General features: G+C 43.3%; 1 protein-coding gene across 1 annotated transcript in view; it reads left to right on the plus strand.

Moving 5' to 3' along the window:
* Positions 1-21499, plus strand: part of MERTK (MER proto-oncogene, tyrosine kinase) — a 140833-nt gene that overhangs the window by 69930 nt on the left and 49404 nt on the right. The window contains exons 7-9 of the mRNA XM_006156649.2: positions 3902-4085; positions 9899-10050; positions 20499-20652. Coding sequence (XP_006156711.1) covers positions 3902-4085; positions 9899-10050; positions 20499-20652 — 490 coding nt within the window. The remainder of the gene's footprint in view (positions 1-3901; positions 4086-9898; positions 10051-20498; positions 20653-21499) is intronic.

The raw sequence follows: 21499 nt of genomic DNA on the forward strand, positions 1-21499 counted from the left end.
ACCACCCCCGGGGGGGGGGTGGCCATGCCGCAATCCCTTCTCCTCCATTCTCCTCTCAGGATCTTGGGTATGCCTGCACATGCGCCCGGCGTGAGTCTAAGCCACTGGGTCTGGGACTTGAACCGTGGTCAACTACATGGGAGTCCAGCAACATAGTCATTATGCTAACTGCTGGTCCCTGGGTTTTTTTGTTTTTTGTTTGTTTGTTTGTTTGTTTTTAAGTTGACTACACAGAGCCAGAGAGAGAGAGAGAAAGGAAAAGTGAGAAAGCAAGCCACCATGCCTGGGACTCAAACGGAGTCAGCCATGTGGGAGTCCAGCACCCTAACCACCACACCACCTGCCAGCTCCATCCTTTTACATTTATTAATGCTTATTTTATTTTTTTTAATTAAAATTTTTAAAATTTATTTATTTATTTTAGAAAGGTTTTTGCTACAGGGCATGTGTGCTCACTGTAGAGACAGAGAGAGACAGAGAGACAGGAAGTGAGAAATTACCCCCCAGGGAGGATGGGCACACTGCAATTTGTTTTCCTCTATTTTTCTCTCAGAATTTTGGGCACATACACACCCGGTCCTGGCTTGAGCCTTTAGCCACTGGGTCAGGATCTCGAACCATAGCCGACTACATATGGCATAACCATTATGCCATATGCTGCTCCATTAAAGCTTATTTTATGGCCTACATTCTACCCCAGAGAACATTTCATGTGCACTGGAGAAGAATGTATGTTTGGCTATTAAATATTCTGTATTTGTCGGTAGGTTTGATTGATTTATAATCCTGTTCAGTCTTCTGCCTAGTGAGTCCATCTATTATCAAATGTGTAAATTTGAGGTCTCAACTCTTATTTTTAAATTGTCTAGTCTCAGGGTCTGGCAGGTGGCATGGTGGTTAAAAGTGTTGGACTCCCACATGACTGATGGCAGTTCAAGTCCCAGGCCTGCCAGCTGGCTTCCTCACTTTCTCTCTCTCTCTCTTTCTCTCTCTTTCTTTCTCTCTCTCTCTCTCTGTCCCTCTCTGGTCATATTAAAAATAAATAAATAAATTAAATTAAATTAAATAATTCTTAAAAAAATAATAAATTTTCTAGTCTCCTTTCAGTCTTATCAATTTTTGTTTATTTCAGGGCTCTGGGCCTAGTTCCCTGGAAATAGATATTTATATATATATATATGGCCATGACTGAAGCATGGACCAACCCTTTTTAAAACTGATACCAAGTTACCAAATTATTTGAAGAGTCTTCCCATGTGAGGATGGTTGCCTTCAGGGAGACCCTAAGGAAGAGTACCACCCTACTTTGAGAGAGCAGGTGCCACTAAGATGGGTCAGACAGTGGAAAGTCTGAATATACGAGGCCATCCTGCAGGTGGAAGATGATCACACGTAATCTTCATCTGCTCTTTCTCTTGGCCATGACTTTGAGTGGCTATGGCACATGTGAAAAGTCACTCTGGGACAACCAAATTCTAGGTTGCCCACCTTGGACCCTATAGTGCTGGATATGGTTATTCCGTCCTTGCCTACCAGCCCAAGAGGGGCCAGCCCAGCCTCCCTTCATCCACTCTCCTCTCTCTCTCTGGCAGACTTGCCTGGTTTAGCAAATACAGACTGCAGGATACCCACTTAAATCACACAGGTACCTGAAATTCACAATTAAATGGGAATCTTTTATTTTGTCTGGTAGCCCTAGTTGGTCAGCTGAGGCTCTAGCAGTTTTACTTTTATCTAGTGTGGATTAACGGCATATTCCCTTTCCCGAAGGGACCAAGTATGGTTTTGTAGTTCATTACAATTTTAAACTCTGACTTGGTTGCAAATGAATGTTTTGGACCACATTCAGATCCACGCACTAGCAGGACACACCCTCTCACTTCCTTTGGTCCTGACATTAGTTCCTTTCTTCACCCATTTTTGGGCCATGTACTTGATTTCTATTTTTAACTCTCCCACAAACGTCTTGTCATTTCATGTTCTCTTTTCCCCTAGGACCCACTGAGGCAGACGGTTATAGAAACCCCGTTTTCTTCCAGTAATGTGTTCTCAAAGTGTGTCCCTGATCCTGGGAATGTTCCACACGGAGCTCCGGAAATAGAGTGGGGGCGGGGAGCCACAGGTTTCCTCCACCTTAGTGTTAGAGGTTGGTCACCAGGAAGTAGGTGCATACTCTAAAGTGAAAAAACAAAAAGTAATTTTTGCCAACAGCCAGCACCAAGATAAGCACATGCTTTTAGTTTCTCCCCTAGTGGCTTCTCAGGCCACCTGGTACCTCTTTGTCCTCCATGGGGTCTGAGTCAGAGGTGAAACCCAGACCCTACACCAGCCTCGTGATATCCGCCAAGGGATTTGGAATTCCGGGATGTTTATTTATGGCCCCTTTGCCTAAACTTTAAAAATACCTACCATGAAAGAACAGCCCACACGCCACATATTAATATGTCTACACCCATCATTGCAAAGCCATTACTAATAAGACTGTATATGTGAGGATATAGAGAAACTAGTGCAATTCATGGAGGGAACGGTGAGGAGATATGTTTAAAGGAAATTTGGAGAAGAGTTTGTTGGGTGAAATCCAAATATCCATTCTTATCTCTCTCCACGAGGGGAAAAAAGATGCCAAAAAAAATCTATATTATCTGTGTATGCCTTTTGAATTGAATTTCTGTTGGAGTGGACAGGGTTAGGAATAATTAAATAAGCCTCAAGGCAAGAATAGGGAACTTCATGTTACATAATAAAAGAAATACAGATTTTTTTTTTTAAAGTCAGCCATAGTGGTTCAGTGGTGACATGACTCTGTAGTGGTGAGGCCACATGGGAAGGTCCCAGGTTCACACCCCAAGGCCTCCCTGTACATGCTGGGTCTATGTGCCTATGACCCTGACTGGCTGAGGTTTGGCATGGTTGGGATACCTGTCTCTTCCTAGCTCTCTCATATAAGAGATAAATAGAAATTCTCTCTCCTGCCCTTATCTCCATCCTCATACAAAACAAAAAGCCCATCTTTGAAATTACGATTTGGAAAATATTTTCCTTAAAGGACCAGATGGTAAATACTGGGTCATCAGAAAAGTCATGATGGGGACCAGCAGTTAGCGTAATGGCTATGTTGCTGGACTCCCATGTAGTCGACCGCGATTTGCGTCCCGGACCTGGTGGCTTAAAACTCACACCGGGTGCGTGTGCATGCGTGCCCAAGATCCCAAGAGGAGAATGGAGGAGAAGGGATTGTGGCATAGCCATCCCCCGTGGGGGGTGATTTCTCGCTTTCTGTCTCTCTGTCTCTCTCTCTTGTTCTGTCTGGCGAGCACACGCACCCGCTATAGCAAAAAAAAAAAAAAAAAAAAAAAAAAATCCTCTCCAAATAAAAAAAAAAAAAAAAAAAAAAAAAAAAAAAAATCCTCTCCAAAAAAATTAAAAAGTCATGATGGATTTTTGCATAGAAAAATGTATAATGACTTTTCCAATGACCCAATATTTTAGGTTATGCCAGTCACATACAATGTCTATTGTCTCTGTTGTATATTCTGTGAGACAGCTAAAAGAAGAAATCTAGAGCTGAGGTAGTTCTGAGAGAGGAGGGGCTACTTTTATCGTATGGTATAATATGGATTGTAGTATTGGTAATGACAATAATTACAATGATAATATTTGCTCTGTTTCCTACTGCAACAGGATTCCCTGTTGTAGGCATTTTCCTTGCGTCCTCGATCATTGATCAGTAGCATGAGTAACACGCAGCATGCTGATGGGAAACGCAAGAGCCCTGGAAGGAAGCAGGTCCTTCCCCTGATGTGGAGGAAGGGCCCCGTGCACCAAATGCCTGCGTGCTGGTATCTGACATTCCCACCCGCTTACTAATGCCTGGTCCACATCTCTACTCTTGGTTTAGGTCAAGGAAACTGATCCGCTGAGTAATGGCTCCGTCATGATTTTTAACACCTCTGCTTCACCACATCTGTATCAAATTGAGCAGCTGCAAGCCCTGGCTGATTACAGCATTGCCGTGTCCTGCATGAATGAAATAGGCTGGTCCACAGTGAGCCCTTGGATTCAGGCCAGCACCACTGAAGGAGGTAATTCCTGGAGTTCCGAATGACTTTTGCACACCTCCCCTCCCCCCATAGAATATGACTAAACAGATACTTCCTAGTGGCCTGATTCAAGTGTAAACCTTGCTTCCTTCACACTTTGTCTCTGGAGAACTTAATCGAAATGGCCAGTTAACGTGGGAATGAAGACTTTTTTTCTAATATACTTTTAAAGGGTCTAATGAGAAAACAGACTTACTTGTGTAGATGTTTTCTTTTATGTAGGAAGATGATAGCACAGTTTAAAAAATGTGTGATTTTTAATTAAGATACAATAATACATAAGTTATTACTCATAGCATCGAACTCAAGACAACTAATGATGTGAGGACCAAGCACCCACTGTGTGCCACAGACCATAGTAGGTACTTTACATACATTATTACATTAGTTCTTTATAGAAACCCTACAGAGTAGGAACTACTACTGTATTATTACTCTGTATTATTTTTAACAAAGCAAGTTTTGTTTACATCTTTAAACTTTGAAGACTTTTATGAGTTTTGCTTTTAATTTCAGAATTTTTCTCCTTTTTCAGTGCCTGTTGGGATGACTATCAATAGCTCTGTTAACTTTAAATTGCAGTTTCCATACTTCCCAGACTAGACTTCAAACTCTCTCAGACTCTCTCTCCTTTTCTTCACCCTCATGCAGTCCCTGCTGCAATCTTTGTGTTTTTGTTTGTTTGTTTGTTTGTTTGTTTTGGAGAGATTTTTGGCATAGAGCATGTGTGCTCACCAGAGACAGAGACAGAGAAAGTAAGAAATCACCCCCGGGGGGATGGCCACACCACATTCCCTTCTCTTCCATTCTCTTCTTGGGATTTTGCGCACGCACGCACACATGCTCAGCATGAGTTTCAAGCCACCGGGTCCAGGACTTGAACCACATTCTGCCATGTGGGAGTCCATTGTCTCAACCACTATACCACCTGCTGGCCCCAGTGCTAAAAATCTTAATACAGACAGTAAGACAGGTCTGAATCTGAGATTTTGAGGGTTTAATCCTCATATAGATTGTAGTGCCAAAATATTAAAATGGCTTCAAGTGAAAAAAGTATAGCCTTTATAAACAATTTTGACATGCTATGCTTCTGTTTGAATTCAGTTCAAAATACTTTGGGCAAATTTCTGTTTTGACTTCATTGTCTCATTAGTTATTTAGGTATACATCTTGGTTTCCAAGTATTTTGAGCTTTTCTCGAGATCCTTATATTATTGATTATTAATTTAATTTGATTGGGGCCAGGAAACATAATTTGTATGACTTTACCTCTTTGAAATTTACTGAGATTTATTTTATGGCCCAATATATGGTGACCTTGGTAAACATTTCATGTGTACTTGAAGAGCTAGGTGTCCTCCCCTTGTTGGGTGGGGTATTCTGTACATGCCAAGTAGGTTGAGTAGGCTAATCATTTTTTTCAAGCATATTCTTACTGATTTTCTCTGTTCTCTCAATTTTTTTTTGTTTGTTTTTAGAGATTTTTGCTATAAAGCACATACCCATGCCAGAGACACACAAAGACAAAGAAAGCGAGAAATCATTCCCTGGGGGTATGGTTATGCCACAATCCCTTCTCCTCCATTCTTTTCCTGGGATTTTGGGCACACACATACCTGCACCTAGTGTGAGTTTTAAGCTGCCGAGTCTGGGATCAAACTGCAGTTGACAACTTCGAAGTCCAGTGCCAACTGCTGGCCCTGTTCTCTCAATTTTTTAGAGAAAGATATTGAAATCTGTGGCTATCATTTTTAGATTTATCTATCAGACTAGAAAATCTAATGATTTAATGAGTATTGCATAGAGCCGAGTACAGAATGGTGTTGTCTTAGTGGGTAATAATTGACCCCAGATGGAACAGTGCTGTGGTCCAACCTAAAACATCTTAAAACCAAGACCCAAAAGGATTAAATTGTTTCCCACCAGCTTAACCACATTCCAATACAAAGCTTACCACTTTCAGGGGAAGACTATCTAGCATCCAACAACATAGGATTCTCAGTGTCTATAATCAGAGACATTGATGTAAGTCAGAGATTACTTTGCATGCTCGGTGTACTCAGGGAGGCCTCCAGATGTGAACCTGGAGCCTTCCTCTGTGGATCAAGTCTTTTCTTTTTCTTTTTCTCTTTTTCTTTTCTTTCTTTCTTTTTCTTTTCTTTTTTTCTTTTTCCTTTTTTTTTTTTTTTGATAGACTTTTGCTATAGGGCACGTACGCTCACTAGAGAGACAGAGAGAGACAGAGAAACAGAAAGCAAGAAATCATACCCAGGGAGGATGGCCATACCACAGTACCTTCTCCTCCATTCTTCACTTAGGATCTTGGACACACACACACACACACACACACACACACACACTGGCGTGAGTTTTAAGTCTCTGGGTCTGGGACTCGAACCATGGTCAACTACATGGATGTCCAGCAGCAAGACAGAGAGACAGAAAGCAAGAAATCACCCCCCAGAGGGTTGGTCTTGCCGCAATCCTTTCTCCTCTCGGGATCTTGGGCAAGCACGCACACGCACCCATCGTGAGTTTAAGCCGCCGGGTCCAGGACTTGAACCATGTTGACTACATGGGATTCCAGTGACATAGCCATTATGCCAACTGCTGGTCTCAAAGAGTGTTGTATTTTAACATCGAGGCACAACCACTTCATAATCAAACTTTCAATCAATCTTCCCAGTTTTAGGCCCTGGGCCCACAGTTTCTGAATCTCTTCATGGTTACCTGGGGGAAAACCCACTTGTTAAATTAATTAATTATTTTTCAGCTTTTAATTACTCATATGTGTTGAAATTTGTCTTCTACTATTTACTCCTCTGCCTTGTAAGTTTATACATTTTTAAATTTCTTATTGTTATTATAGAGGAGTTTTAGGAGGAGATAGGCATGAAGACAAGTTGGATCAGCCATGTTCATACGTTATACAACAGATTTGAAAGTGTATGACGGATTTAATAGACAGAGCTTTAACCGTAGGGACTTTCTGAGCTGAAATTTATGTTAACTTCATGCTTAGTGCTCTTTAAACATCAGGAACATCAGGGATAAAGAGGGTTACAGTACCGTTCTATTTTCCTTTCAGATATATCAGAAATATTGATATATAAAATATATAAATTACAGCTCAGTACAACTACAGGCAACAGCATGGTGTATATTATCTCAATCGTTTTTATTTCTTCTCTTTACACAATATTTTTAAAAACATTTCTAAAACGGATCAAAACTTTCTTTTTTTGCAATTTGATTTTTCCTCCTTTGGATATCTTTTCATCAGTATACATGACATGCCTGACCATTTTAAGTTGCCAGTTGAAAGTATTCCATTTGAAAATGTATCAAAAGTTGTATAATTATTGGGGCTGGCAGGTGGCATGGTGGTTAAGGGCACTGGACTCCCACATCACCACATGGCCAACCACGATTCAAGTCCCTGACTTTTCGACTTGCTTTCTCACTTTCTCTCTCTCTTTTTCACTCTGTCCCTCTCTGGTCAAATTAAAAATTAATTAATTCGGGACCAGCAGTTAGCATAATGGCTATGTCACTGGACTCCCATGTAGTTGACCATGGTTCGAGTCCCGGACCCGTTGGATTAAACTCACGCCAGGCACATGTGCGTGCATGCCCAAGATCCTGAGAGGAGAATGGAGAAGGGATTGAGGCATGGCCATCCCCCCTAGGGGATGATTTCTCACTTTCTGTCTCTCTGTCTCTCTCTGTCTTTCTGGCAAGTGCATACGCCCTATAGCAAAAACCTCGCCAAAAAAAGAAAAAAAATTAATTCATTCATTAAAGTTAAATAAAATAAGCAGAATGTTTACTGCTTTTTGTCATTATACAGTAATGAATATAATACCTCCTACAGATTAAATTCTTGGGACTACATAAAGTACTCGATTTAAAAAAAGCATATTATTTTTAATTTTAATATATAGTAAGTTTCTCTTTCTCAAAAAAGACCATGATAATGATCTGGATTTGCTTCCCAGATTAAACACATACTTTTTTTCTTTTCTTTTTGCTGTAAGGCATGTGCACTCGCCAGAGAGAGAGAAAGAGACAGTGAGAAGAAAAGTAAGAAATCACCTCCCAAGGGGGACAGTCATGCTGCAATCCCTAGTCTCCATTCTCCTCCTGGGACTTTGGGCACACACACGCACATGCCCAGCGTGATTTTCAAGCTGCTGGGTCTGAGACTCAAACCACAGTTGACCATGTGGGAATTCAGTGCCATAATCACTAAGCGTCCTGCTGCCTCCGCCAATGCATTTTTTTAAGAGAATTTTTTATGTAATTTTATTTATTTATTCAATCGTTTTCATGTGACCAGAGAAAGACAGACACATAGAGAGAAAGAAAGTGAGAAAGTAACCACCAGGTCCGGGACTCAAACCGTGGTTGGCCATATGGGAGTGTCCAGCACCTTAATCACCATGCCATCTGCTGGAACCTCCAAGGCATTTTTAAAAGTTATTTATTTTATTTGCTAATTATTATTATTTTTTAGAGAGAGATTTTTCTATAGGGCATATGCACTCACCAGAGAGACAGAGACAGAAAGCTGTAAATCACCCACCTCCGGCAGGGTGGCCATGTCTCAATTCCTTCTCTTTCATTCTCCTCTTGGGATTTTAGGCCCACACACACACACACATTTTAATTTGACAAGAGAGAGACAAAGAGAAAGGAAAAATGAGAATCAAGCCACCAGGTCTGGGACTCGAACCACAGTCAGCCATGTGGGAGTCCAGCACCTTAACCACCATGCCACCTGTTGATCCCCTCCACACACATTTTTAAATCGAGTGACTGATTGGTTCCGGTCAGACCATCAGTAACCTGCTTCTTGAATGTAAAATGCTGGCTTCATTCCAGGCTGAGCAGCATTTCCTGCCTTGCACATCTGTAATGACACAAGGCTCTGCAGACAGCCTTGACGACCTTCTGCCCACAGGTGGCCACTGGAGAACACTGTTCAGTTGTGTCTGCTTTGCTTCCCCTAGTGGAGTCCCTAAGCACCAGCTATCTCCTTCCTGCCTTCTTCTCTTTGCTAGTTTACCTACGGTACTTGTGACATTTTCAACTTAAGAAATGAATCTTGTTGCTTGGGGCCAGCAGACAGAGTAGCGGTTACGTTTCTAGACTCCCACTTGGCTGACCACTGAGTTCTGGCCCCAGTGACTTGAAGCTCACACTGAGCATGCGTGCATGCATGCCCAAGATCCCGGGAAGAAAATGGAGGAGAAAGGATTACAGCATGGCCATCCCTCCTGGAGGGTGATTTCTCACTTCCCCTCTCACTATCTGTCTCGCTCTCCCTCCAGCAAGTGCACACACCTAAAGGTAAAAACCTCTTAAAAAAAAATAATAAAAGAGAGAAAGAAATGAATCTTTAGGATTTTGTAGCCTAAAAGAGCTTATTTGTTAAAGCTCACATGGTATCTCGAGGGTCCTTAATTGAAAAAAGGGTGAAAATCTACTGTTAGTCTTGATCTAATTTGAGTGATTTTTTTTTTTTTTTTTTTTTTTTTTTTTGATTTAGGTTAAAGGGAGTCTTTATTAGTTGCCCAACGCCTACAGCCTGAGGCTCGGGGGCTGAGAGTCAGAACTGTAGCCGCACCCGAAGTTTTGAGTAGTTTTTTTTAATAGGGAGTCAGTGACCAGGGACTAATTTGAGTGAATTTGTAGAACATTTGAAAATGGAACAATTGAAGGCCAAGAAGAAAATGAATATACATGTGTTTTTATTTGTGGCTCTTCATCTTTCTCTCCCTTTCCTTCCATAGCCCCATCAGTAGCACCTTTAAACGTCACTGTGTTCCTGAATGAATCCAGTAATAGCGTGGACATCAGATGGATGAAGCCTCCAGTTCAGCGGCAGGATGGGGAACTAGTGGGCTACCAGATATCTCACGTGTGGCAGAGTGCAGGGACTTCTGTAAGTCTGAACCCTGAGAGTACAATCATTTGTCTCCTTTTGACCTGCTAATTCAATTCTGTTTTAGAAGCCTTCATTTTATTAGTGAAAAGATCTGGTATGGGGACCAATAGGTGGCACGGTGGTTAAGGACACTGGACTCCAACATGGCCAGCCAAGGTTCAAATCCCAGACCTGGTGGTTTGCTTTCTCACTTCCCCTTTCTCTCTTTCTCTCATTTTATTCCTCTCTGGTCAAATTAAATAAATAAAATAAATAAAGTTAAATGAAATAATTCTAAAAAAAATTAGAGTTTTTAGACAAGGCAAGTTTATGTCCTAGCTTTCAGTGAGACATAAACAGTGTAGTAAAAGTTAGAGGTGGGAGAATAACAGATGTAGTGGTTATGTTGCTGGACTCCTACATGACTGACCGCGGTTTGAGTCCTGGATCCAGTGACTTAAAACTCATGCCAGGTGCATGTGTGTATGTGTCTAAAATCCCAAGAAGAGAATGGAGGAGAAAGGATTACAGCATGGCCATCACCCCTGGGCAGGAGGTGATTTCTCACTTTCTGTCTCTCTGTCTCTCTCTGTCTTTCTGGTGAGCACACATGCCCTACAGCAAAAAAAAAAAAAAATCTCTCACTTAAAAAAAAGAAGTTAGAGGTGGGCCAGTTAGAGGTGGGCCAGCTAGGTAGCATAGTGGTTAAGACAGATGAATCCCACATGTCCAACTATGCAGTTTGAGTCCTGGACCCAATGGCTTGAAAAACATGCCAGGCACTTATGCCCAAAATCCTGAGGGGAGAGTAGAGGAGAAAGGACTATGATATGATCACTCCACAGGGGGATTGAGAGGAGGGTACTTTCTTATCTTCTCCCTCCCTTTCTCTCTATCTTTGTCTGGCAAGGCACATACCCTATAGCAAATTAATACAAAATAAATTTTAAAAAGAAAGAAAAAAGAAAAGGTAGAAGTGACCGAATGGTTATAAAATTATAAGCAGTCGTTTGGGGCTTTCCTTGCTTACTCCCTCATTCATTCATTCATTCATTCATCAGTCAATCAGTGTAAAACTCATTCTCCATTAGCATCTGAATCTAAGCTCTAATAAGAAGACAGTGTGGACCCTCCAGGTAATCATAGCATGAGGTCAGACAGCTACAGGGCTCAGCAGTTTAGAAATCCATAGCCTTGGAAATTCAGGGGATTCTTTTCTAAAGATTGTCAAGGAAGGACTCATCTCACAGGGGAGGCAAGAGGCACACAGACTTCAAAGGAGAGCTCTAAGAAGCTGGCCAAGCTGGCATAGCTCACAGGTCAGATGTGAGACTCAGTGGACCAGAGCAAGGCAGTTTGACACTCATGGCCTAGTATACACCAGAGCATGGGAACCAGGTGGCACAGGTCCCCTGCCTCTGAGTCCAGCTGGGCGATGTGATGGGCCCCAATAGTGGGTGATGCAGCTGAGGTCCCAGGTCCAAGGGCTCAGCACCTTGTGTCGTGAGCAGCAAACAAGCCATCCTCTGTGCAGCTGCATGGTAGTCGTGCTGCAGCCACCCTGACGTACTTCATTGCCAGTGTGACCAGCCCAGAGCTCAGGTCAGAGGACGGGTAGGCCTTGCCTTTGGCATGCTCAGCATGGTTGGGACCACAGCAGGTGGCCTCTGCTAGCAAAGGTGGTATTTGATCTGGGCTTGTGCATTAGTCCAGGGTTCTCCAGAGAATCAAAGCTAATAGAATATGTGTGTATAGACCCAGCTACAGTAGGGTGCCACGGCACAATCCTGGAGCCATTGGAAGGCCCAGGCATGTCAGGATGCCCCTGATCATGGCTGACCAAGAGGACTAGAGGGAGAACCCTGGTGTGGTAAGACCCTGTTGGGATTCTTGTCTTTCCCCTCTCTTTTTCTCAAAATAAATAAATAGGAAAGAAAAAAAAGGAAGAAAGGAAGGAAGCATTTGTTGTTGTTGTTTTTGTTTTAGTTTTTAATGAGGAATTGGCTCTGGCAATTATGGAGGTTCAGAAGTCCATGATCTGTCATCTCTAAGCTAGAGATCCAGGATACCAGTGGTGTAATTTAGAAGCAAAATATTTAAGGGATACAAAATGGAAAATTATCTGTTGATGATAACATGTGTGATATCTTTAGCTGGACTAATATATAGTGTATTCATGTTGGAAAAATTCATTTTGCAAACTGCAATGATATACAGTGATTGGATATATAAAAAATAATTTTTTAAAAAATTAATCTTCTGTTGGGACCAGCAGTTGGCATAATGGCTATGTTGCTGGACTCCCATGTAGTTGACCACAGTTCAAGTACCAGACCCTGTGGCATAAACTCATGCCGGGCGCGTGTGCGTGTGTGCCCAAGATCCTGAGAAGAGAATGGAGGAGAAGGGACTGCAGCGTGGCCATCCCCCCCTGGGGAGGGGGTGGGTGATTTCTTGCTTTTTGTCTCTCTGTCTCTCTCTGTCTTTCTGGAGAGCGCACGTGCCCTATAGCAAAAACCTCTATCTAAAAACAAAACAAAAAACTAGTCTTCTGTGAATAATGAAATTGAGTTTATTGACATAAGTAACCTTCATATCTGCCTATTTCCATTAGCATGTACTGCTGACCCATGCTGGCCTACAAAGACCAGCCATTCAGCTCTGCAGCTGGCTCCTGCCACTCTCTAGGAAGATGTCCTTGCCCACTGAGGGTGTATGTCAGAATTGTCGATGGTGTTGATTTTGAATACTGAAGGGGGAAGGGAGGGAAGATGCATTGACAGGTCACGGGGCTCCTGCCATATACTCTAAGGCCGGTGAGATGCTCTTTAGTTCAGCAAGGACTCTCTAGTGTACGTAGTAGCTTCATTTTACAATAGCAGACAAAAGGCAGAGGGGGGTCCATGTGCGAGTGGTGACTGCCTCCCTAAGTACCAGGCAGTGCCCTTCCAATGACTTTGTTAGACGTAACTCCAGTCCAATCTAACAGGGACAAGTGTTTGATGTCTGTGAAGTCTGCAGGTCACTGCTGTGGGAGAAGCACTAGACCCAAGTCTGAAGTAGGGGACTTCCCTGAGTACTGATGCCTGCGTGTGGTTGGATGGGCAGCTTCCAGACAGGTCCTTCCCACCAGGAAAGGGAAGAGAGCGCAGGTGACACTGGTGCCTCCAGTGACACAGAACCTCCACGGGAGGATGGATGTGCCAGTTTCATTAAAGACTATCTCTTCTTTACCGCGATCATGGACAGCATGTTTCTTTTGTGTCATCCTACTCCTGATTGATCTAACCTAGGCAATAGTTCCACATTTTAGCATGTTCATGGCATATGTATGGGACATCACATGAAAATAAGGAAGCTTGTTGGGAGGGGAGAGGGACTGGGTACACGGGTGGACAGCTGCACCTGTGGATGATACCTAAGCTTTGTTTCAATCATTTTCTACCTCGCATCATCCAGTGTTTGTCAAAACACTGTTTTGCCAAGAAAGAATTGGGATATGTTTTTTTTCTTTTCCTGCCTCAATTTACCTATCAGGAAGCAGACTGCTGACAGCAGTAGGTGATGGAAGTAGAGGAAAAAGATTAGGGCTTAGAAGTCCATATGGCTCTGCTTCACGGCAAATGGTAAGTGTTATTTATAGCAGTAATAACCCTGCCTAGTAGACTGCTGTGGAAAAAGCAGCCTTCCCTTCCCTAGACTTCAGTCCCGGGACATTAGTGCAAGATGCCTCTGGACTAACTGCATTTCCCATTGGATGAATTGGGGAAGTCAAATGCCTCTCTTAGAGAAAAGCTGTTCTCTTTCTCACAATGCTGAATTCTAAGTATAAATACACAAAGATTCAGTAATTGTGTTCCAGTTCAGTTGGAATTTAGTTATTTTCTGGTTGGCAGAAAATAGTGATTACCAATAGCCCCTTGAGCGGTCTAAGGACAATTCAGTTTGTTTAAATAACCTCAGGTCATCCTTTCTACTTCTCCTTCTGGCGTGGGTGAAAGCTGCTTTTCTAGAGGGGACCTCTTGCGCTGAAAGGCAGTTGCAATGAAAACCTCATGAATGACTGTGGCCATGAGCCTAACGCACGAGATGCCACCAACACTCAGCTGTGCTTGCAGTCTCACTGCCATTGTTTAGAGCAGTCCCCTCTGCCCTGAGAACAGTACTGCCACAGTGCGGGCTTTGACCTTCCAGTCACTCACCTCCCCAGGAAGGCCAGATCAGCCAGCGAGAAGGTCATTTGCAGTATACTCACAGTACTTTGTGTGTCCCAATGGTCTTGTGACAGCAGACAGTGGCTCACTCTACTTTGGGGAACATTCTCTGATGTAGCTAAGCCTCAGCCTCATGATGGTCCAGAAAAGGCTGAAACCCCTGCCCAGAGCAAAGTTCGAGGTGATCTCAGCATCTTTCTCCTCGATTTCCCGAACTCCCTTTATCTCGGAAGGGCAAGGCTTAGACACAGCTTCATCTCTCGAAATTGCTCTTTCACTTCCATTTCCAGAAAATTGTTACTGAAGCTACTTCTTCTTTACATGAAACAGGGGAATTAGGTATTTTTGAAAGATATCTCTTCTCAGTGTAATAAGGACGGGTTTCATGTGTGTGTGTGTGTGTGTGTGTGTGCGTGCGTGTGCAATTTCAGAACTTTCTTGGAAGTGGTTTTTGGGTGGGTTATCGCAGTTACACTATAGAGAGGCTTGTACCTTCATTATCTCACAATTTTCCAAGGGAACTTCGGAAAGTTCATGGGGAAAAAAATGATTCAAGTGCCAGTTTATTTTAGTGCCAAAATTTTTGAAATCCATGTATAGTTTTTTTTTTTTTTTTTGAGAGGTTTTCACTATAGGGCGCATGCACTCGCCAGACAGACAGAGAGAGACATAGAGACAGAAAGCGAGAAATCACCCCCCAGGGGGGATGGTCACGCCGCAATCCCTTATCCTCCATTCTCCTCTTGGGATCTTGGGCACGCACGCACACGCGCCCGGCGTGAGTTTCAAGCCACTGGGTCCAGGACGTGAACCGCGGGCGACTACGTGGGAGTCCAGCAACATAGCCATTACGCTAACTGCTGGTTCCCCATGTATAGTTTTTTCATAAGGATTTCCCACAAACTTTTTGAAGATCCTTCATATGTCACTTTCAAACCGTGAACCTTCTGATTTTTACTGTGTGGATATTTATTATATCTCAATAGTGATAGCTACTTTTTGATGTGTTTTTCTTTATATTCCTTGCCTTCCATATCAAGCTTGAAATCCAGAGTTAAGGACGTGCAGTCTGCTCTCCTTGAAATTATAGCCGTGTCTTCCTCATCTTTGTACTCCAAACACAGGCCCTTGAAATTGCTTGGAAGGCATTATGGTGGCCTGGATTCAAAGAGTGGACTCAGGTAGACCATTTAAATCTGCTGCAGAATTCCTCTCTGTGAAAAGGACAGTCTTCTGATGACTGGATAAGTGTTTCCCACCCCGTTCCTATTCTCATGAAGTGTCAGTAGACCATCCATAAGAAAAGGATTTGGTGAGCAAATAAATTTATGTATTACATATTATACTCCCTTCTCAAAGACCCACATATATAGGGGCAAGTTCAAGGCTCTTCGATGCTTTGCAGGAAATAAGTCTGTTTAACTTTGCCTCAGAATTGCCCAATGTTAGACAGACTTATTTTTATATGTGTAGTTTTTATGGAGCTCATTGTCGTGAGATTATGGTTCAAATGCTGGTTTAACCTGTGTTTGGAAAGGGTAGAGATGTTAGCTTAGAAAGAGGTCTCATAGCAGAGATCGTTATGGCCTTAAGACAACATAATATGTAGAACTGACTTCCTTAAAGACCCAGGGAAGCTGCAGTGCACTTCAGGATTCCCTACCACTGTTTGGGAATGAACAAACAAGTCCATCTGGGCTCTAGGCTCCAAGATAGACCTCTTCCCCCTCTTGAGCCTGCCACGTGCAGTCAGAGAGGCAGAGATGTGAGCCCTCATGTGGGTGTATGCCTCCTTTCTGCCTTTCTCTCTCCACTCACTGTCAGAGGAGGGCAGAGCATTTGAGCAGGTACCGTTTTAAGGTTTGAGGAATAAGCAAGGTTCTCATGAACCAAGGGACTGAACCACTTTTAAAACCCAGGGACCAATCAAGAATGGCACATTGTCTGGTGGAGAACCCTTCAATGGAGGTTAACTAGAGGAACGGCTTGAGTAAACTTCTTGGTTTGGGGAACTAGACAGCCTTGATTTCCTCGAATGCACAAAGTCTTGAAAGATACAAGTTCAATTCTATAAGAGGGCTCTGTATTTACAGGGAAGAAGATTCAAGTACAGCCCTTGGACACAATACAGGGATAAAAATAGTCACCATTGGCTCAGCTCTCGTGGCACAGGCAGTAAGGTGCTGCTGCTTGAGGCTGGGTCTACATGGGAGGCCCAGGTTTGGATCCCAAACCATCCTAAGGAGATTGAACACAGGAGCATCTGCCCATAGTCTTAGCTGTCTGAGAGGGTGGGACAGAGGATCTCAGTGGTGAGATCCAGTCGAAAAGTATCCATCTATCTGTAAAAAAAAAAAAAAAAAAAAAAAAGTTTAGTTCATTTTTCAAATTAAAAATTTTGGGGGGGGGGTTGGGAGAGGTTTTTGCTATAGAGCATGTGCACTCGCCAGAAAGACAGAGAGACAAAGCAAGAAATCACCCCCCAGGGAGTATGGCCACGCCGTAATCCCTTCTCCTCTGTTTCTTTTACTAACTCATAAACAATTGCATGTCTTCTGCTGGTTTGTAAGTCAGACAACATTTGCCACAATAATTTCTGTCAAAATGGCTGGCCATAAAATCTCCAGCACCACATTCATCTGAAAGGTGCTCCCAGCGAAGGCGACTCATTTTGCCATTTTCATTCACCTTACAGTATTTCAGGACAGCCAGCTTGACCTTCTTTCTCTTCTGCTTATTCTTCTTGGGAGTGGTGTAAGACTTCTTACTCTTCTTAGCACTACCACGAAGTCTCAACACAAGATGAAGCGTGGATTCCTTTTGGATGTTGCAGTCAGACAGAGTACTCCCATCTTCCAACTGCTTGCCAGAAAAAATCAGTCTTTGCTGGTCAGGAGGAATTCCTTCCTTATCCTGAATTTTGGCTTTTACATTTTCTGTTGTATCTGATGGTTCAACCTCGAGGGTGATAGTCTTCCCTGGCAGGGTTTTTACAAAAATCTGCATCTTGGTGGTGGTCCTACCGCAGATGGCAGATAGGAAAGCTGACCTCTCTGTCTCTTCTTCCACACTCGTGTGCATGCATGCTTTCTCACTTTCTCATTAAAAGGAAAAAAACAACAACAACACTATTGATTATTTCCAGAATGCCAGACTGTGCTCTAAGTATTTCTATGAAGGAACTCATTGAGCCCTTACTATCATTGAGAAAGCTAAGACCTATTTTTCAATGTTTTACTATGCAAAAATGTGTCATGACTTCCCTAATGACCCACTATAACACCCTGAGAAAGATACTACTGTCAACTCCCAGTTAGACAAACAAGCTCAGAGACATTGAGGGATTCACCCAGAGTCATAAAGCTTGCAATTGGCAGACCTGGAGTGAAAACCTCAGTCTAGCTCACTCCGAAGCCCATGATCTTCAGAGCCCCACTGCCCTTTCCAGGTTCCCTTGGCTTCTTCGTAGTACAGTATTTCTCATTCAAAGGCCACAGTCTGGCCTCTCAGCTGGAAGAAGTAAGACCAGGACACATCCTGAAGAGTAAATGTGAGTTTCCCATCAATGCCTGTGACTTTGAAACCCTTTTGAATAAGTCACCTTCATGACTATCACATGACGGAAACTTGATAATAGTTCTCTCCTCGAGTGTTATTGCTCTTTGAGGCTATAAAGTGGGCCGTATTCTAAAATACAGTTGTGAGTTACAGGATTGTGAACTGAGGCTATTAAAGTCTTTTGATAACTGAAAACAAATACTACTGCAGTTGGCACACACATGAGAATAAAGGAAATTGTCTTTCCGGAGATGTGTTACTACTTTCCTGATGGTCAAGGTTCATTGTCTTATTTTGTGTAGAAGTAAAGCTGCAATCTAGCACCATTTTATAAATCACATTTTTAAAGTTTGTTTATCTCTTCCTTGAGAGAGAGAGAGAGATAAATAGGCATCTCCCACACAAGGTCTTCACACCATAATCCATCCCCAGCCCCAGCCAGCCCACATACACATGAGCTCCAAGTGTGTATAGGAAAGCCTTGGGACATGAACCCAGGACCTTCCCATATGAGGCCAGCATCACAGAGCAATGAGTTCCCAATGTGCCACCAGCTGGACCCTAAACTGGACTTTATTGTCTGAAAATTCTCTAAGACTTTTTAAGTCTTGAGCTTGTTAGAACTTGTGTTGGTAAAAATGAAAACTAAATAAGAAATATGCAAAATAATCTCATGCCAAGGAAATGGCCTGTATGTTGTCTGTCTCCTGATAGCACCAGAAATAATACACACAGAGTAGCTCCTGCATACATCTGATCTTAAATGGATTTCTTTGGAAATGTTCAAGGTCAGAATTAAAATAAATATTTGGGGCTATGGATAATGAATGCACATATTTGGCTTCAAAACACTATGGATATGGGACCAGCAGATAGAGTAATGGTTACGTCTCTAGACTCCCACATATTCGACCGTGTTTTGAGTCCCAGGTGCAGCAGCTTAAAACTCATGCCAGATGTATATGTATATAGACTCCCATGTTGCGCATGCGCACACACACGAGAGAGAGAGAGAGAGAGAGAGAAAGTGAGAAAATAAGTCACCAGGTCCAGGACTTAAACCGTGGTTGGCCATGTGAGAGCCACCATGCTATGTGCTGGTCCCCAAGGGACTTATAGGGTGCATGCACTCACTGGAGAGATACAGACAGAAAGCAAGAAATCACTCCCCAGGGAGATGGCCATGCCGCAGTCCCTTCTCCTCCATTCTCCTCTTGAGATTTTGGGACTACTCACGTACACACCCACCGTGAGTTTCAAACCACTGGGTCCGGGACTCAAACCATGGTCGACTACATGGGAGTCCAATGGTGTAACCATTATGCCATCTGCTGATCCCTCCCTGGGCTTTCATAGTGAGTTATAGACCCTAACTGAATAGGTATCTTAAACAACTTTTATGTTTTTTTTTTTTAAATAATTTCTTTATTAGGATTTTTGTTCTTTTAGGGATTTAATTCTTTCCTAGCTGTGCATTTCTTCCTATTCTGAAAGAATCTCTCTCATAAATGATGTATTTCTGTCTTTATAGGAAAAAAGGTCTGCAGCCACAAGCAGGCTGTGTCCTTGTCAGAGGTAGTCGTTCTTGTTCTCTGAGCAGCTATTAGACCGTAACCTGTGTGGGAGACCCATCACAGCTGCTCAGTACAGGCCTGAGTCACCACAGGCCTCCGTGACTGTGGAAGTTTGGGCCATGGAGTTGCCCTACCTGATGATCTGCTCCTCCCCCAAATTAAATACAGAGTGACTAACCAACCCATATTCAAAAGTGGATTTGACATAAACGAGATACATTTCTTTCCTTCTTTTTTATACCAGAGAGAAAAAGCGAGCATGCCCAGTGGGGGCTGGTTATCCTTTTCCCTCTGATTCTCCATCCCGTCAGAATCCTGGGCATATGCATTTATGTGGAATGTTTCTCAAGCTGCCAGGGCTGGTTCTCAAACCCTGGTTGGCCTTATGGGATCTGATTTCCTTTGAGCAGCAGTTAACCAGTACACTATAAGCCCAGTCTAAAATTCTGCATTGACTCTTCAGACTGCTTTCAATAGTTCACACATTTTAAGAATAGTCATTCTTCCAGTCGACAGATTTGTGCTGCCCTGTGATCTTGCAGTCTCGCTGTTAGACGTATATCAAAGGAAAGGAGAGCAGCATTGTGAACGCATCTGCACCCCAGGGTTATTGCAGCTTCCTAAGTGACTGCTCTTTAGAGAATTTTTGCTATAGGGCACGTGTGCTTGCCATAGAGACAGAAAGCAAGAAATCATCCCTCAGGTGGATGGCCATGCCACAATCCCTTCTCCTCCATTCTCCTCTCTGGATTTTGGGAACATATGCACATGAGCCCAGTGTGAGGTTTAAGCCACCAGGTTCAGGACTAGAACCACCACTAACTACATGGGAGTCCAGTGACGCAATGGTTCCACCACCTGCTGGTGCTTTAACTGACCGCTCTTAAGTACCTTTCCTTCATGGCTTCAGTTTGCTAAGGCCTGAGGTTGCTGTGAGCCCATTCTGCATCCATGCCTGCCATTGGTTCCAATGGCTGAGGCCCGAGTGAGGGAGGGATGCTGTGGAAATGTGACTGCAGTCCTCTGGGGTGACATGGCTTCCCTTAAGGAGAACTGTAGGCAAGCAGGTGGTGTGTTCCTGTGTCTCAGTGTTTCATTTCTTTTTCCTCTCTGTCTTCAGAAAGAGTTCTTGGAAGAAGTCGGCCAAAATGGCAGCCATGCCCAGATTTCTGTTCAAGCTCACAATGCCACATGCACAGTGAGGATTGCAGCCGTCACAAGAGGGGGCGTCGGACCTTTCAGTGACCCTGTGCAAATATTTATCCCTGCCTACGGTGAGAGCTGGGCCCCTGTCACCTTGTAGAATGTGGCAGTCTAGTCAGCACACAGATGGCCGAAGAATACCTTGTGGTACAAACAGCTGATTAAAGAGTGAAAAATAATGACCAAAAAGAATGTTTGCAATGATAAAAGTGGTTGATAGGATATTACACATCCCAAAACTACTGATTCCTGTGGGTCCTCCTTCCTTTACTGCTAATGGCAATAACTTACTCAGATGTTTAGCCGTTTCAGAATGCCACATTTGATTTGATTTGTGATGAATTTAAATGATGTATACGTGACTGAATTTGGATAGGCAGTACGGCTCAGTCCTTAGCTCTTTGTGTAATTTGCGCTGTTTGTTTATTTGCTAGTATTTGTTTTGTTTCAAGCAGTGCTGCTTGCCAGGTTTTCACCCCATAGGCCTTGGGTCACGTGTTCTGTGATTCAGTCTACATGGAACATGAGGCATTTCCTACAGACGCCATCCCCGCACTGCCGTCTGCTGACTGCGCTAAATGCCCTGCCGTGAGAGCTGGCTATTGCTTATTTCTGGAATGTCTCTTGGCGAAGTGCCACTGTGGTGCCCCAAGTGATCCAAATGCCCTGCTTAGCTCCACCGGCCAGTGGAGCCACCTTTGTTCTGACTCTGACCTGTGCTAGGTTCTCTGATGTTAAACTGCTGTCCTGAGAGTCACATGCAGGTGTCTACATCAGTTTGACTGATACATTTGCAAGCGCTTGCCACACGTGGTCTTTGTACCCAGAAGCAGCCAGGACTTGGAAGGGGATGGCTGAGCTCTCATATCTGTCTGTTCCCAGTGACCTCAGGCATGCTCTCCCTTTTAGTGCTGAACC

The sequence above is a fragment of the Tupaia chinensis genome, unplaced genomic scaffold (assembly GCF_000334495.1).
Source record: "Tupaia chinensis unplaced genomic scaffold, TupChi_1.0 Scaffold000511_1, whole genome shotgun sequence".
Classification (NCBI taxonomy): Eukaryota; Metazoa; Chordata; class Mammalia; order Scandentia; family Tupaiidae; genus Tupaia; species Tupaia belangeri.